The sequence below is a fragment of the Schistocerca gregaria genome, chromosome 9 (assembly GCF_023897955.1).
Source record: "Schistocerca gregaria isolate iqSchGreg1 chromosome 9, iqSchGreg1.2, whole genome shotgun sequence".
NCBI lineage: Eukaryota > Metazoa > Arthropoda > Insecta > Orthoptera > Acrididae > Schistocerca > Schistocerca gregaria.
In genome coordinates this window covers 243,346,329-243,362,018 of record NC_064928.1, presented here as the reverse complement: position 1 = coordinate 243,362,018, position 15,690 = coordinate 243,346,329, and the positions used below count along the sequence as shown (strand labels likewise).

Below are 15,690 nucleotides of genomic sequence, written 5' to 3'. Positions count from 1 at the left end.
ACTAAAAAAATTGAAGCTCCGAGATTTGATCCCACTTCTGTCCAAATATTTTTCAGTCATTCAACGTTTCATTTGTCTCTAGCAATGAGTCGCATATGTGGAAAATGCCAATTCGTACCAAGGTTTGGTGTCCGGTTGAAATGTATGATGCCGTGCAACTGGTTGGCAACAACGTGTACTGCCTCCTCCAGTACAACAATTTAGTAACCCTAACTTGATCTGCATGTACCTGATAGTGCAATAGAGTTTTATTACTAGTATTTTTTTAATCACCCAGGGACGAGTAGATTGAAGCGAGATGGAAATATTAAGCTTGACAAGCCCTCGATGCTATTCTGGATGGGCACACTTGCCACATCTGGGTTTCACACTGCCCCATCCCTCCCACTGTCTTTGACAACATGGAACACCTAACTCTACACACAAAAGCACGCTTCAAAAACAAAGAGACACCAGTCACGCGACCGACCGAAGTCGAGTCAAAACATCTGCATCACTGTGTAACATGCACGAGATCCTCGTGCGGAGGTCGCCTTAGTGGGGATATGAAATTTCCGTGTTGGCACCTGTCTACAAGTTTCAGGTTATGCGATTCACAGTCTATTACGATTGGAGAAATTGGTTGCTTAATATGTTGATCGTGTTTTGGCACCACTTTTGTTGCGTTATGTCAATTAATATTTATAGCTATTCATTTCATTGTTTGCAACTCCAGATCATTTAGGATTGGTTACTGTCCAATTTTCTTCACCAATTAGCTGGTCACATGTGCTGTAGATGACTCCCCTTATTTCTTTTGAAACGATGTGGAATGAGTCTTCCTACAGGCTATACAAGATCTGATTAAAAAAAAATTCCGGAACTTTGTCCACAAAATTTTTCTATGCTTACCTTTTACTTATCGTGCATGGTTTCCTTCAAAGTACTCTCCTCCACAAATGATACACCACTCCCAACGCAATTTCCACTTGTGATAGCAGTCTCAGTACACCCCTAACTGCATGCTGTCTGCAAATTTTCTTTTATCTCGTCTACTGTTGCAAATCTTAGTCCTTTCAGTGGGGTTTTCCACTGCAGAGAGAGAGAGAGAGAGAGAGAGAGAGAGAGAAACCCGCAGAGGCCAGGTCTGAAGGGTATGGAGGATGAGGCAGCACAGTAACTGTTTTTGAATTCATGATGAACTAATCCTTCATAGTCAAAGAAAACTATCAGCATGGCTTTGATATTTGATTTGACCTGCCAAACTTTTTTGTCTTGGGTAACCTTTCCTGACCCATTGTGAAAATTGAACCTCGGCCTCAACATCATAACTGACTCATGACTCATCATCAGTGATGATTCTCTTAAGGAACATCTTGTTCTGATTTGCGCAATCCGTAAGCTCTTCACACAATGCAATGAGAATGTCTTTCTGGTATTGAGCTGTGGGACAATCTTGGCAGCAACGCAATGCATTCCAAGTTACTGTGCCAGCATTTCACGACATGATGAAACTGGAATGTTACAGTCTTTTTCAATCTCTTGGACATTTAAGTCTTTGACTGAGACGTACAATTTCGTTGACAGTCCTGAAATGAGGGTCGTTGGTAGACATCGAAAGGTGGAGGGTCATCTTTAACTTCTGTGCAATCATTTTAAAAGCATGTGAACCATTCGTAATACCCAGTACAGCTTAAGCATTCATTACCTTAAGATTCCTACATCATTTGGTGGGTCTCAGTAAGGTTTACTTGAGTTCCACACAAAATTTAATGAATTCGCATTGCTCCTCTGACTCTGTCATCTCAAAATTTGCAAACTGTGTGCCACAATGTTCTACTCAATACTGCACTGAACGGCGACTAACAACACACAACAAAGAAACTTCCAGCAGTTACACATTAAACACAGGCATGTGCAGGGGGGTGTCTTTTACAGATTACTAAATAGCTCACAGGCTTCAATTTAACACTGAACATGATTACTACTACTCATGTAACCAGTGATGTGCATGCTTATCATTAAATTTTTGCCTTTGGAATAGAAGTTGGTTTACAGATGAATTGATTTCAGGCTAGATTCAATATTTTCTTTGCTACCTGTAATGACATTTTTTGTTTCTAAGAAAATGACTGTAGGATTTTTATGACTGCATAATGAGCTCCTTTCTGGGCCACTGACAGCTCGATAATGAGTAATAATTGTAATTTTTTTCTTCTAGTATTAGGCTGTGACTACTATTCTTTGCGGATTGCAATGGATCATTATTGATGATCCTTTAGTGAATATACGTATAACGTTCAAACAGATAAAAGCTACGACCTTGAAGATGTGCCTAGATGATATCTATAGCCAAATGTTACAAATTATTTCTGACTGCTCGCTTTGGTGTGACAAACTCTGAGTTACTGCAGAAAATTATGGTGTAAGACATTAATGAGCGGAAATAAGCTATATATGTCGTTATGTCCATGTATTTGTTTCCAAACATAGCAGTTGTCCTAAAGAGTAAATATTGATGAACTTAGTTATTGGACATCATCATCATCATCATCATGTAAAGCAGACCAAGATTAACTACTGCACTAATAAATGAGTTCCCCTGCACAACACTGGGAGTTTCATCACACAAATATGCTATGTTCCAGAAAATAGGTAGGTATCTATATTAGTTCTTGTGGACATGTACCAGTCTTAATTAGTGCAAAAGACACAGTTCAAGAAGAAGGGAGATTTGCAATGAGTGTAGCTTCTGGTGAGACTGCCTACTGACCTGTAGAGTCTTCCAGACAGTTTGTATCTGCTGCTGCAAAGCCCGATCGCCTCTCGTCTTGCTGCCAACCGCTGCCCCGGACATCATGTCACCATTTCCGTCTGTCAGCTGCCCCTGCGATGATGAAAATTTAACTTTCTTATGCAAATTCATGTAACATAAATGTGGCTTGAAGCACAAGCCTCTTCTTCTTAGCAGAATGGAGAAATTAGTTGGAGAAGGTGTGGGCTAATGCCTGTATCAGTGGTGTCTGTTTAGGACATTTCATATGGTGTGCTGGTATATTCTGAAAGGAAACAAAGGATGTTAACAGGAAAGATATGTGTATTAAGTTATAAAGCATCATCCAACTGGGAACTAATTACATGTGGTGTCCCAAAAGATTCTACCTTAGGGGCCTTACTTTTCCTTGTGTATATAAATGATCTTGTATCAGTAACATTACCAGATGCCCAGTTTCCTTGCAGGTGATGCAAATATTGCAATAAACAGCAAATCAATTATAGTCTTAGAAAAATTGGTTAATGACATTTTTGTGGGCATCAATAAATGGTTCTTAGATGATTCTTTGTCATTAAACTTTGAAAAAAGACATTACTTGCAGTTCAGAATTTGCAAGGTACAAACACCTGCAAGATACAAAAAGCTGACAGTGTCATATTCTTGGGATTACAACTTGATAATAATTCAGTATGGAGAAGCATGCCACAGAACTGATGAAGTGTATAAAGAAATTTCTATTTGTAATGCAAATTCTGTCAGACATAGTGACATAATAATAATAATAATAATAATAATAATAATAATATTAAAAACTACCACAGTATGCTTACTTTCAGTCCACAGTGTCATAGGGGATTATATTTTGGAGTAACTTGTGAAGCCAAACTAAAGTTTTTAGTCCAAAAATATGTAATAAGAATTATTTGTTGTGTAAACTCAAGAAGATCCTGCAGAGGCCTGCTTATGGAACAAGGTATACTAATTGTTGCTTCCCAATATATTTATTCCTTAACGAAATGTCATTAAAAAGATATCTCTCTTACAATAAACACCTCAGTTCATGGAATCAATACTGTTCAGGTGATATTGTTTTCACCAAGTTTTTCTCCGTATTCTTAAATATATTTGAAAATAACACCCCTCTGAAAAAATGTACAGTGAATATTAGTAGTAATTACAAGAAAAGGAAAACGAAGGAATGGTATACTCCACAGTTAGGGCAACTGAAAAATACTGTCATGCTGTATTCTAGTCTGTACAAATCCAGTAAATCAGAACTGCATAAAGAACTCTATGCTAAAGCTAAATACAAGTATAGGAAGGCAATAAATGAAGCAAAGAAACTGCATAACATAGTAAACATTGAAAAATCTAACAATAAATGCAAAAAGGCGTGGAGTGTAATAAACTCCATTGCACACACTAAATACAAAGAGGAAACCGCCATTACCCCAGAAGAATTTAATAAATATTGCATCCAGTCCATTGAAGAAATTAGTAGTTCAATAAACAAACCCCCTGAAAATGCACTTAGCATTATGGACAGCTGTTTTGAAAAGCTTCCCGCGAGCACCTTCACTTTCACGGAAGTGAGCCCAAATAATATCCTAAAAATTGTAAAAAATTTCAAACCTTCAGTTAGTGTTGATTACTATGATATGTCAGTTAATTTGTTGAAAGATGTTATTGATTGTGTGATTTATCCTTTAACCTTTTGTGTTAACAAATGCCTAGTTGAAAGTAAGTTCCCTGACATACTAAAAATTTCTAGAGTTGTGCCCATATATAAAAAAGGGGAAAAGAACTGTCCCGCTAGTTACAGACCTATATCCATAACCCCAGTTTTTTCAAAAATTTTAGAAACAATTATGTATGAGCAAGTTAGTGTCTACTTGGGTAAACTAAATATAATTAGTGATAAACAGTTTGGATTTAGAAAAGGTAAATCCACAACGGATGCAATGAACTCCCTCGTAAAATTAGTCCTAGATGTGTTCGAGGCTAGGGACTATGCCCAGGCTACATTTTGTGACCTGAGCAGAGCCTTTGACTGTGTAGACCATGACACTGTGCTGAAAAAGCTAGTTTACTATGGTTTTGATGACAACAGTATAAATATGTTCAGGTCTTTTCTAGAGAACCGTCAACAAGTTGTGTGCATTGGTAGGGAGAAATCAAATTTGGTTAATGTTAGGTACGGAGTGCCTCAAGGGTCGGTGCTTGGACCTTTACTGTTTATACTAATGATTAATGACCTGCCCTTATTCATAAATTCTCACACAATATTGTATGCTGATGACACAACTTTTATACATAAAAGCTCTGATCTAGGTACACTAAAAACACTGACTGAAAATACCCTTGCTCAGTCCTCATTATGGTTCAAAGCTAACGGCTTCCTACTAAATGAAAACAAGACCCAGACACTTTACTTTAGCCTCAAAGAGATTCCCAATTACCAAGAATTAGAAACTGTTAAATTTTTAGGTGTTACTATTGACAATAAATTAACATGGGAACCACACATTAAAAATATATTGGCTAAGCTTTCAAGAGTCATTTATCTAATTAGAAATTTAAAAAGACATGTCCCCAATGACTACGTGAGATCAGCATATTTTGCCTTCTTCCAAAGCATCATCTCTTATGGAATCTTACTGTGGGGTAGTAGCTGTCATATAAATGACATTTTACTTTTACAGAAGAAAGTGATCAGAATAATAACGGTTTCTGATAAAACAGAACATTGTAAACCTCTGTTTATTAAATTGCAGTGTCTTACAGTAATAAACTTATTCATCTACAATGTTTTATTGTACATTAGAAACAATGTCTCTAATTTTGTGTTGAGAAATGATATTCATAGCCATAATACTAGAAAAAGAACATCTGTAGACGTACCATATCGTAGATTAACAAAATCGCAGAACTCCTACCTAGTTCTCGGACTAAGGATGTTTAATAGACTAAGTGCTGACTTTAAAGAACTGCCTGTAAATATTTTTAAAGCTAAATTATACAAGCTACTAGTGAACAATCCGTTTTACACCATTGATGAATTTTTTAAAGATGAAAATACTGTATTCTAATGTGTACCTATTTTATGTTTAAACCAATTTACATCGATATAGTAGTTTATGTAGAAATATAAGCTCTTGACTTTGTCTATTGCTGTAACCAGCTGAATGACAATAAAATTTTTATTATTATTATTATTATTATTATTATTATTATTATTAAATAAAAATAACTTTCACAAAGATTTAGTCACTTACTTTGGCCCAGAATAGTGTCCATTACTCTGTAACACACAATTTCAATAATTTGACAGTAGTCAAAAATACTTTAACTACTAATAAAAGTTCAGTTTAAGAAGAGCCGCCTAAAGGATTTATTGATGGCCAGCTCCTACTTCACTGATAAATTTCTTAGTAGAACCAATTGTATATGTGTTACTAATAATATCAAAGAATGCGAGTATTAAGTACAATCTGGTGTCTGTACAAATTCTGTATAGTAATGTTATCACTATAAATAGGTGTTGCAAAATGATTTTTCTGCTTGGTTAAGATTTTTTTAAACCTGCCCCACAGTGACAAGGATAATTTCACTGCGCATCTGTGGAAGACACATTAGCATTTTTTTCTAAATGTTTCTTGTGTATTTTTGTTTTCTGACATGTTCTCCATGCTGGACAATCACCTCACTATGGATCAACTGGAACAAAATAAGCTTCTAATCTAGTCTGTTCTCCCGATTAACTTAATACAAAGAGCCACAGAAAATCAGTTCTAACACAGTGCTGAAGCGTTTCTGGGCCTGTATGCATACAACACATACTGATCACCTGTGTGCAAGGAAGGCATCCTAGAAGATTAGATGCATCTTTTCATTACACCCTATGTCATCTATTTTACATTCTATGCTGGATAAAAACTTTATACTTTTCCAGGAATTACAATAATCAGCTTACAGATTTTATGCTGCTCCAGTGTACTTACTACTGCCATCTGCATACTTTCTGTTAAATATCTCTCAATCCAGCACAGAATTTACTGGTTCCACCTACCATCCACTGGCCCCACTACATGTCCCACTAACATACATTTCATTTCCATTAATGTCATAATTGTGTCTTCCCCTCCAGTTCCTGTCTCTCCTTGTAGTTCCTCACCTTTTTTTTCCAAAGTATCTCCCTCCCCCCCCCTCTCTCTCTCGCGCTGTGTGTGTGTGTGTGTTTTACATAACACAATCTATACTATGTGAATCATTAAAGATATGCACACTACATTACCACTAAATTATCTAACCTTATCAGTTGTCACAGATGCAATAGCTTCTCTAGAAGACTGTTGTGGGTCTGTAAGTGATACTATTTCAGAATGTAAGTCTTACACAGTCACACTTTATTTATAATATCACAACTGATTTCATGGCTAAAACTTCATTGTTAAGAGCTACTGCGTAAAAAAAAAAAAAAAAAAAAAAAAAAAAAAAAAAAAAAAAAAAAAAAAAAAAGAGGGCAACTCATTTTAACAGAAAGATACACAGCTGTAAAAAAAATAATTTAATTGACGTACTTATATCACCGTCATATAGTGTAAACAAAACAAATTAAGGTAAAAATTTCATCTGGAAATGTGAGACAGTAGGCATAGCATTACATGTCTCCCAAATATTTAAAAATGAACAGAACCAGAAGGAAATTCTTCACATTAATTATCTCTAATCACTGGGATCAGGGGCACATACCCAACAACAACAGAAAGAATGTGAAAATGTTGCTGCATGCAGCAGAATGTGGCCCCCCAATGACAGCTACCAAGTAACAATCGACTGATTAGCAAATGACACATAAAGATGTCAGACTTTGTACATCTACCTTGAAGCATAATACTTAAAACATTTACCAGTTTTAGGAAACATAAATTTTAAGACTTGAAAAAGCAATAACAAAACACTGATTCTTCATGAGCACAAGTTTCAATATGAACTCAAAACATTATCTAGAACGACAAACTGCATAGTAATTTAGGAAAGTATATAGGACACCTCCTATGCTAACCTCTACATCTCACATATTAAAGTAACACAATCAACAAAAAATGTAAGTACCATAAGTGACATGAAAACTTATTAAATAAACATTCACCTCACAGAAAGCTCAAAAGACTGCAATATTGTTTGCTTCATGTGATCTAATTACTACGTGAATCATTTTTTCCATGTCTTTCAAATGTTATCCAACTTGAGGATTATTGTACCACTACACTATAGAATGTGTTACTGCCACATCCATTTATGTTCTTAGAAATAGTCTGGTGAATGAGTCTTACAAAGTGATGTTAACAGTCTGCTAAAATAGGTGACAAATATTTTACTGTGTAACAGCAGATCTGTAACATTTTAATGTTTCTTGTAATGAAGCAGGTGATTAAAACACAAAGTATTCCTTATATTTGCCCAATACAGATCCACTATTAGGCCTACATGATGAAATGTTTGCATATTTGATGCCATATTGCCAATATTGTTACACATCAATTCCTTGATATTTGTTTCGAAGTACTTTGTAATGTCATGTTTGACATATCTACCAGTATGTTGACAAATCAAACAGTCTTTCGTAAGAAAGTAAACAGACGTGCCAATAAATCACACTAAGAGCAGCAGCTGAGACTGTTCCCTGAAGTTCATACTATACACAGTGTATTAATCACCACAGTTTATTGCTTGACATGTATGGAAGGCAGTGATATGTACTACCAAACAACCACGAAAGATGATGGGAATGAATGATATCACTGATTCAATTGAGAAAGCAAGTGACATTCTGGATCTGCAATGCTTGGGTTTGATGAAAATGTTTGCAGGCAGTGCTCTAGTTATATCACACATTAAAAGCTGATACAGAAATTTGTGATTTGTCTAACAGTAATGACTCTCACACAGAAACATGAAATCATTGCAAATGCTTAAACCTATCTTGGCCCACACCAAGAAAATATGTGTACAATGACTCCAATGCCAAGGACCCCATGTGACAACAATAACTATTTTATAAATTAGCAATCTTAGAGACCGTATACAAGTTTGTTTATTATTATTAACAGTGCAATGTCTTTTCAAGGGCTGTCGGACAACATCTGTCACACCACCATGCTGTGTAACTACTGGTGGAACATGTTCAGTTTGACTATGAGAATTGAGTCGTAATCTTATAAACAATTCGCTTTCCCCTATTAGTGAGCGATATTACAGAGACAAAACTAAACGGCAAACAAACCCAAATATGAAGAACCATGTCTTCACACAGCACACTGCAGCTTCGTTGTGACATTTCAAAACATGCCACATTTGATTGATGAAAACAATGGGTATGTGACTGACCCTAAAACAAATGTGGAAACAGAACGGCAATTCTCGTGTAAGAGATATAAACCGCTATTGTACAGCCGTCACTTCGTTAATATCGCTGTGCCGAGTCTGTCAATTGAAAGGGTGTTTTTTTCGTATGGTAAAATAATTTTCTTGTTGTAAAATAACGCTTCTCTGATTAATAACGGAAGCCACGATACAGGAAACAGAAACGCGAAAAAAAAAAAAAAAAAAAAACGCTGAAGCAAAGTTTTACTCACTTCAACACAAGAATCAGCAGCTTGTATTTTCTTTTAATAGCTATTAATCGTTGACGCCAATGTGTAACAAAATTCTTGCAAAAGTCGGAAAAACTTGCTTCTAACGAAGCCTTGTGTATAATTTGTTTGCGCCAGGACGGCACCTTCTAAACGAAGCTGAAGATCTCGCGTTGTTAACTGCTACGCGAGGTCTCCATTAACGATTTATTAAATCACGCACAGAACGCCGTTACAGACCCATTACTGAACGTAATGTGGTTGCTAGAACCTCCTTTGACAACTGCCTCCTTAGCTCAGTGGCAGAGCACTGGTCTTGTAAACCAGGGGTCGGGAGTTCGATCCTCCCAGGGGGCTCGCTTATTACTTTTTGCTCGGCAAAATTATACTCAAGATTCACAACCTGACACAGTACACACATTTGAAATGTCTGCGTAATCACGGCTTACCGTTAATGAAGGTAGCAAAGTACAGATCACTTTTAAAATTTATTATCCAGATTCGCCCTCTTAACAAGGTCCCATGGTGTAACGGTTAGCACTCTGGACTTTGAATCCAGCGATCCGAGTTCAAATCTCGGTGGGACCTTAATAAATTTTTTTCCCTTGTTTTTTCACCGTGCAATACGGTTTCAGTTGTACCTTAAATGTCGACTCCTAGTTGAATATGTGACACAGCAATTAATCAAAACGTTTCCGAGAATTACCGTTCCTGTGTCTCATCGACGGATATGCCGTGGCACATTATTCGTTGCTGTTGTGATCTGCTAACGAAACTGCTTCAATCACAATCTGAAATGAGGCAGAAGGCAAACAAGTCAACGCTTCCTAGTATACACCTACGAGTACGACCTCTGGACGTGTTCCCCAGTGGCGCAATCGGTTAGCGCACGGTACTTATAATCAGTATACTGAGCTATGCCGGGGTTGTGAGTTCGAGCCTCACCTGGGGAATGATTTTATATTTGTATACAGCAATTGCATTGACGAAGACAATGCGTAATCGATAGTCAAAACATCGGCCAATGAAAGTACCTATCGGCATTTCCGACATCAAACCGTGAACTTTAAACCACTTCAGGGCCAATAATATGGAGAACAATAAAACTCAAACTAACTTCCTAATCGCTACTCAAGAGTACATCTGCTATTGAAATTTCGTTAATACGGCGGGTATTATTTTCCTACTGTTAGCGCAAACGTAAAGTTTTCACCGCTACACGACTTGCATGTTTCGCCCATACACTACAACCCTGCCAACAAATGCGAATGTGCTCATGCGGGTGAGGCGCAAGTTTTGAACACACAGAGACATTGAATAAGTCTAAATGAGAGAATGAACAGTAATCAGGAAGAGCAAATAAGGGAATTTAGTAGTACGTACTCAGAAATTTAGTCAGACAGGGCGAAAAAAAGCAAACACGTAGACTAATATTTATGATCACATTAACATAATTCAATGAAACGGAATATCTACACAAGCTGCGGAGTTCTACGAAACTAAATAAAACGAAAAACAATAAAAAGAAACGTAACGGTTGCGAACGACATGAAAGAAGCCAGGAAAACAAAACGGGAAATACATGGTAAGATTAGATTAATTTTTCGTCCCAATTGATCAACAATGAGAAGTTCCACAAGGATAGAAGACAGCTGAAATATTCGTAAAATTTACCACTGGACATGCACAGAAAACCACGCGCCGGTGCTCTTCATAACAACGAATGGGCATTATACTAGTCTAGAGATACATGCAGATGAATATTTTAGTCTTTAAATCAACAATAGTTGTCTGCTTCAATTAATTGTTTCCGCATTTATAAATGTCAGGATATGAGATTCATAATCTTACCTGCGAGAAGTATCAGTCCATGAAGCAATCCCCCACGAACAAAAATTAGTGTGTTGCATAACCCAAGGATCAGTCAGAAAACCTCTCCTGCTTCGTATGTCAATGCTATAGGATGTGACCACTGTGTTAGTACAGTTCGCTGATGACACCACCCTTTTTGCCACAGGAAAAATTTCTGCACAAGCACTACAAGCAACAGATATGCTTCTTTTTTTTTTATTAAAAAAAAAAAACCACCGTCATCTGATATGCAGCAATCTAGGACGCCAGAATAATAATCGAAGCTCTCAAACTGCTGGGCTTCATGATAGTCAGCAAACTATCAATGAATGAGCTCCCAATATATGTGTGCTCCAAGCTCTTCCATGTAATATACCTCCTGTGGAGACTAAAGGCTGAAGTAACTAACCAGTACCTTTTGTTGTTGTGGTCTTCAGTCCAGAGACTGGTTTGATGCAGCTCTCCACGCTACTCTATCCTGTGCAAGCTGCTTCATCTCCCAGTACTTACTGCAACCTACATCCTTCTGAGTCTGTTTAGTGTATTCATCTCTTGGTCTCCCTCTATAGTTTTTACCCTCCACACTGCCCTCCAATACTAAATTGGTGATCCCTTGATGCCTCAGAATATGCCCTACCAACCGATCCCTTATTCTAGTCAAGATGCGTCACAAATTTCTGTTCTCCCAATTCTATTCAATACCTCCTCATTAGTTATGTGATCTACCCATTTAATCTTCAGCATTCTTCTGTAGCACCACATTTCGAAAGCTTCTATTCTCTTCTTATCGTCCATGTTTCACTTCCATACATCGCTACACTGCATACAAATACTTTCAGAAACTACTTCCTGACACTTAATATTATACTCTATGTTAACAAATTTCTCTTCTTTAGAAACTGTTTCATTGCCAGTCTACATTTTAAATCCTCTCTAATTCGACCATCATCAGTTATTTTGCTCCACAAATAGCAAAACTAATTTACTACTTTAAGTCTCTCATTTCCTATTCTAATTCAAGCAGCAACACCCGGTTTAATTCGACTACAGTTCATTATCTTCATTTTGAATTTGTTGAAGTTCATCTTGTATCCTCCTTTTAAAACACTGTCCATTCCGTTCAGCTGCTCTTCCAGGTTCTTTGCTGTCCCTGACAGAATTACAATGTCATCGATGAACCTCAAAGTTTTTATTTCTTCTCCATGGATTTTAATTCCTACTCTGAATTTTTCTTTTGTTTCCTTTACTGCTTGCTCAATATACAGATTGAATAACATCGGGGAGAGGTGACAACCCTGTCTCACTCCCTTCCCAACCACTGCTTCCCTTTCATGCCCCTCCACTCTTATAACTGCCATCTGGTTTCTGTACAAATTGTAAATAGCCTTTTGCTCCCTGTATTTTACCCTTGCCACCTTCAGAATTTGAAAGACAGTATTCCAGTCAACATTGTCAAAAGCTTTTTCTAAGTCTACAAATGCTAGAAATGTAGGTCTGCCTTTCCTTATCTATTTTCTTCGTAGGGTCAGTATTCCTCATGTGTTCCAACATTTCTACGGAATCCAAACTGATCTTCCCCGAGGTCAGCTTCTACCAGTTTTTCCATTCGTCTGTAAAGAATTTGCGTTACTATTTTGCAGCTGTGACTTATTAAACTGATAGTTCGGTAATTTTCACATCTGCCAACACCTGCTTTCTTTGGGATTGGAATTATTATATTCTTCTTAAAGTCTGAGGGTATTTAGCCTGTCTCATACATCTTGCTCACCAGATGGTAGAGTTTTGTTAGGCCTGGATCTCCCAAGGCCGTCAGTAGTTCTAATGGAATGTTGTCTACTCCCGGGGCCTTGTTACAACTCAGGTCTATCAGTGCTCTGTCAAACTCTTCACGCAGTATCGTATCTCCTTTTTCATCTTCATCTACATTCTCTTCCATTTCTATAATATTGTCCTCAAGAACATCGCCCTTGTATAGACCCTCTACATACTCCTTCCATCTTTCTGCTTTCCCTTCTTTGCTTAGAACTGGGTTTCCATCTGAGCTCTTGATATTCATGCAAGTGGTTCTCTTTTCTCCAAAGGTCTCTTTAATTTTCCTGTAGGCAGTATCTATCTTACCCCTAGTGATATGAGCCTCTACATCCTTACATTTGTCCTCTAGCCATCCCTGCTTAGCCATTTTGCACTTCCTGTCGATCTCATTTTTGAGACGTTTGTATTCCTTTATGCACGCTTCATTAGTACATTTTTATATTTTCTCCTTTCATCAATTAAATTCAATATCTCTTCTGCTACCCAAGGATTTCTATTAACCCTGACCAGTACCTTATGAAAGTGTATTATGCTCTTCGTTATAGCCACATTAATTCTGGACCACTGTTATGAGGGCACTCTTCAGGTTACAAGGATGTGAATGCTACGAAAGAAAGCTGTCAGGGTTATCCTTAGCAAAATACTAGAGCACTGCAAGCCTATATTGAACTGGCTAGGAATAATGACCATTTTCAGCCAGTATGTGTTTCGTCTGCCTCATCAGTGTAAAAGAAAACCTAGGAGCTTTTGGCACAAGGTAATGAATATATAATTATGACACCTGCAATAAAAGGAACACAGAAATATCAACAAGTCAACTATCTGGAACACCAGATAGGTTTCCAATAGTCGGTATATAAATGCTCAACACAGTCTCAAGAAGAGCAATGTCTGCTGCTAGGATTATTCAAAGGGAAAATTACACATGACTTTAAACAGCATCCATTCTACTCTACTGGAGAATTTTTTAACAGTGATCAAAGTGGATTGGAGAAAATAATGTTGTTTCATCTGTTATATATGTCCTTATTGTGAACAGTTTTCTTTATACACTGTGTGCAAAATTTTAAGAACTCTTATGTTTCTATGCAATCTTGATGCAATCTTTCCAGTCACTACTAGTAAATGGCACAGATTCAGTAATAAAGGAAATATACAACATAGTGTGGATAAGGATTCCTCCTGAAACTTTTGAATGGTTTGTGCCCATTCTTCAGAGTGGCAGAATGGCATACCACTTTTCTTTTCTGTTCATTTTCATTATCACAAAATGAGTACAGTCACACTCAATTTTTCTGTGACCTATTTTGAAAAATACATGATCAATTGATTGTAAGTTTTGATGGCTCTCGGACTAAGCAATTACAAGTAGACATGAAAGTAGAGTTGTTCTGGTGACTCCCACATCCATCAGACACACTCCAGTGTAGCTTCTGGTACATGGTGTACTCATAGACACACGTGGCAATTTAAACCAATCTTCTTTTACTGTGTCTCATTGTACAAGTAACAAGTGCCATATTGATTATTTAAAAATGAGACTGGCATACTGGCACATGTTTATACTATTTACATTTGAATGACAAAACAAGATGCTTTTGCTGAATATAGTTACATGTATTCTGTAAACGAATACACTTATATGTATTCTGTAAACAAAGTGTTTTCTTATGCCTGTTAAGAAAGGTGAAAATGAATTAAAACTTTCCAGAATTTTCTTGTGATAATACTGCACTTTTTTACATTTGGTGCTCCTTTTTCACAAAATATTAGAATCATTTCTTTTCTTTTTTTTATACGCCTCCTGGCCCATACTAACTACTCTTCTCGTTCTTTTACTCATACTGTTCAAAGTTACCACATACTCACAACTAAAGAATAGCAAATAGCATGTAATCTTATTGCCAGATACACTGTTAAAATACTTTTGTGTTCAGCAATAATGTTGTGTATAATGAACTGAGCTCTTAAATGAACAGTTGAAGTGTTAGAAGTATCAGTCATATTGTTACATGCAATGGACATAAACAATGAAGTACATAATTATAATAGCACTTAAGAACATTTGCAAGGGTATCTAATTAATGTATGTATGGACTGGTATCCCCCCTCCCCCAATGCACTTAGGATTTTAACAGCATGCCAAAGTCATGAAAATGACATATTTGCTGTTGCGGCATTATGAAGTACACTCATTCTACATATTTTTGAGGTAATAGAACTTGCATTTGTTTCCTACACTACCAAGAGAATTCATATGAGTTTTTGCCTTAACAAGGAACATGAAAATTGAAACTCAATGATGTACAGTATGTAAACCAAAATTGCCATTTTTACACATTCATTGTGTCAGCATAAGAGGAGCATACAATTGTTGCTACAACCATACAATGATTTCCAAATTGCAATTAAACCAAGGAGAAATATTTGTATTTTCAGCAAACTAGAAACAAAAGCAGTAGCACGATATCCCAAGGAAGAAATTGATTAACTCTGGGCAGGAGCATGCAGAACATCAGATCAAGTTTAGAACAATAGCTGACCAAGCACTGGATACCTATGTACCTTTCAGAAAAGTTCATGGTGGGGGGGATCTGCCATAGTATATAGTCACTATAAGCTATTAAGTAACTTCTA

At 36.8% G+C, this 15,690-nt stretch overlaps 1 protein-coding gene and 3 non-coding genes across 4 annotated transcripts in view; 3 read left to right on the top strand and 1 right to left on the bottom strand.

Annotated features, from left to right (window-relative positions):
• The window catches only part of LOC126291843 (uncharacterized), a 29,143-nt gene extending 22,028 nt beyond the window's left edge, over positions 1-7,115 (bottom strand). Inside the window, exons 1-2 of the mRNA XM_049985557.1 lie at positions 7,066-7,115; positions 2,753-2,866 (exon numbers count right to left, since the gene is read on the bottom strand). Coding sequence (XP_049841514.1) covers positions 2,753-2,839 — 87 coding nt within the window. The 5' untranslated portion in view covers positions 2,840-2,866; positions 7,066-7,115. The remainder of the gene's footprint in view (positions 1-2,752; positions 2,867-7,065) is intronic.
• Positions 7,116-9,675: 2,560 nt separating this feature from the next.
• Positions 9,676-9,747, top strand: Trnat-ugu (transfer RNA threonine (anticodon UGU)). The gene has a single exon. It is a non-coding gene; the product is annotated as a tRNA-Thr (tRNA).
• A 159-nt stretch (positions 9,748-9,906) lies between these two features.
• Positions 9,907-9,978, top strand: Trnaq-uug (transfer RNA glutamine (anticodon UUG)). Its single transcript has one exon. It is a non-coding gene; the product is annotated as a tRNA-Gln (tRNA).
• Positions 9,979-10,253: 275 nt separating this feature from the next.
• On the top strand, positions 10,254-10,343 carry Trnai-uau (transfer RNA isoleucine (anticodon UAU)). The gene is given in 2 exon segments: positions 10,254-10,291; positions 10,308-10,343. It is a non-coding gene; the product is annotated as a tRNA-Ile (tRNA).
• Positions 10,344-15,690: the final 5,347 nt, after the last annotated feature.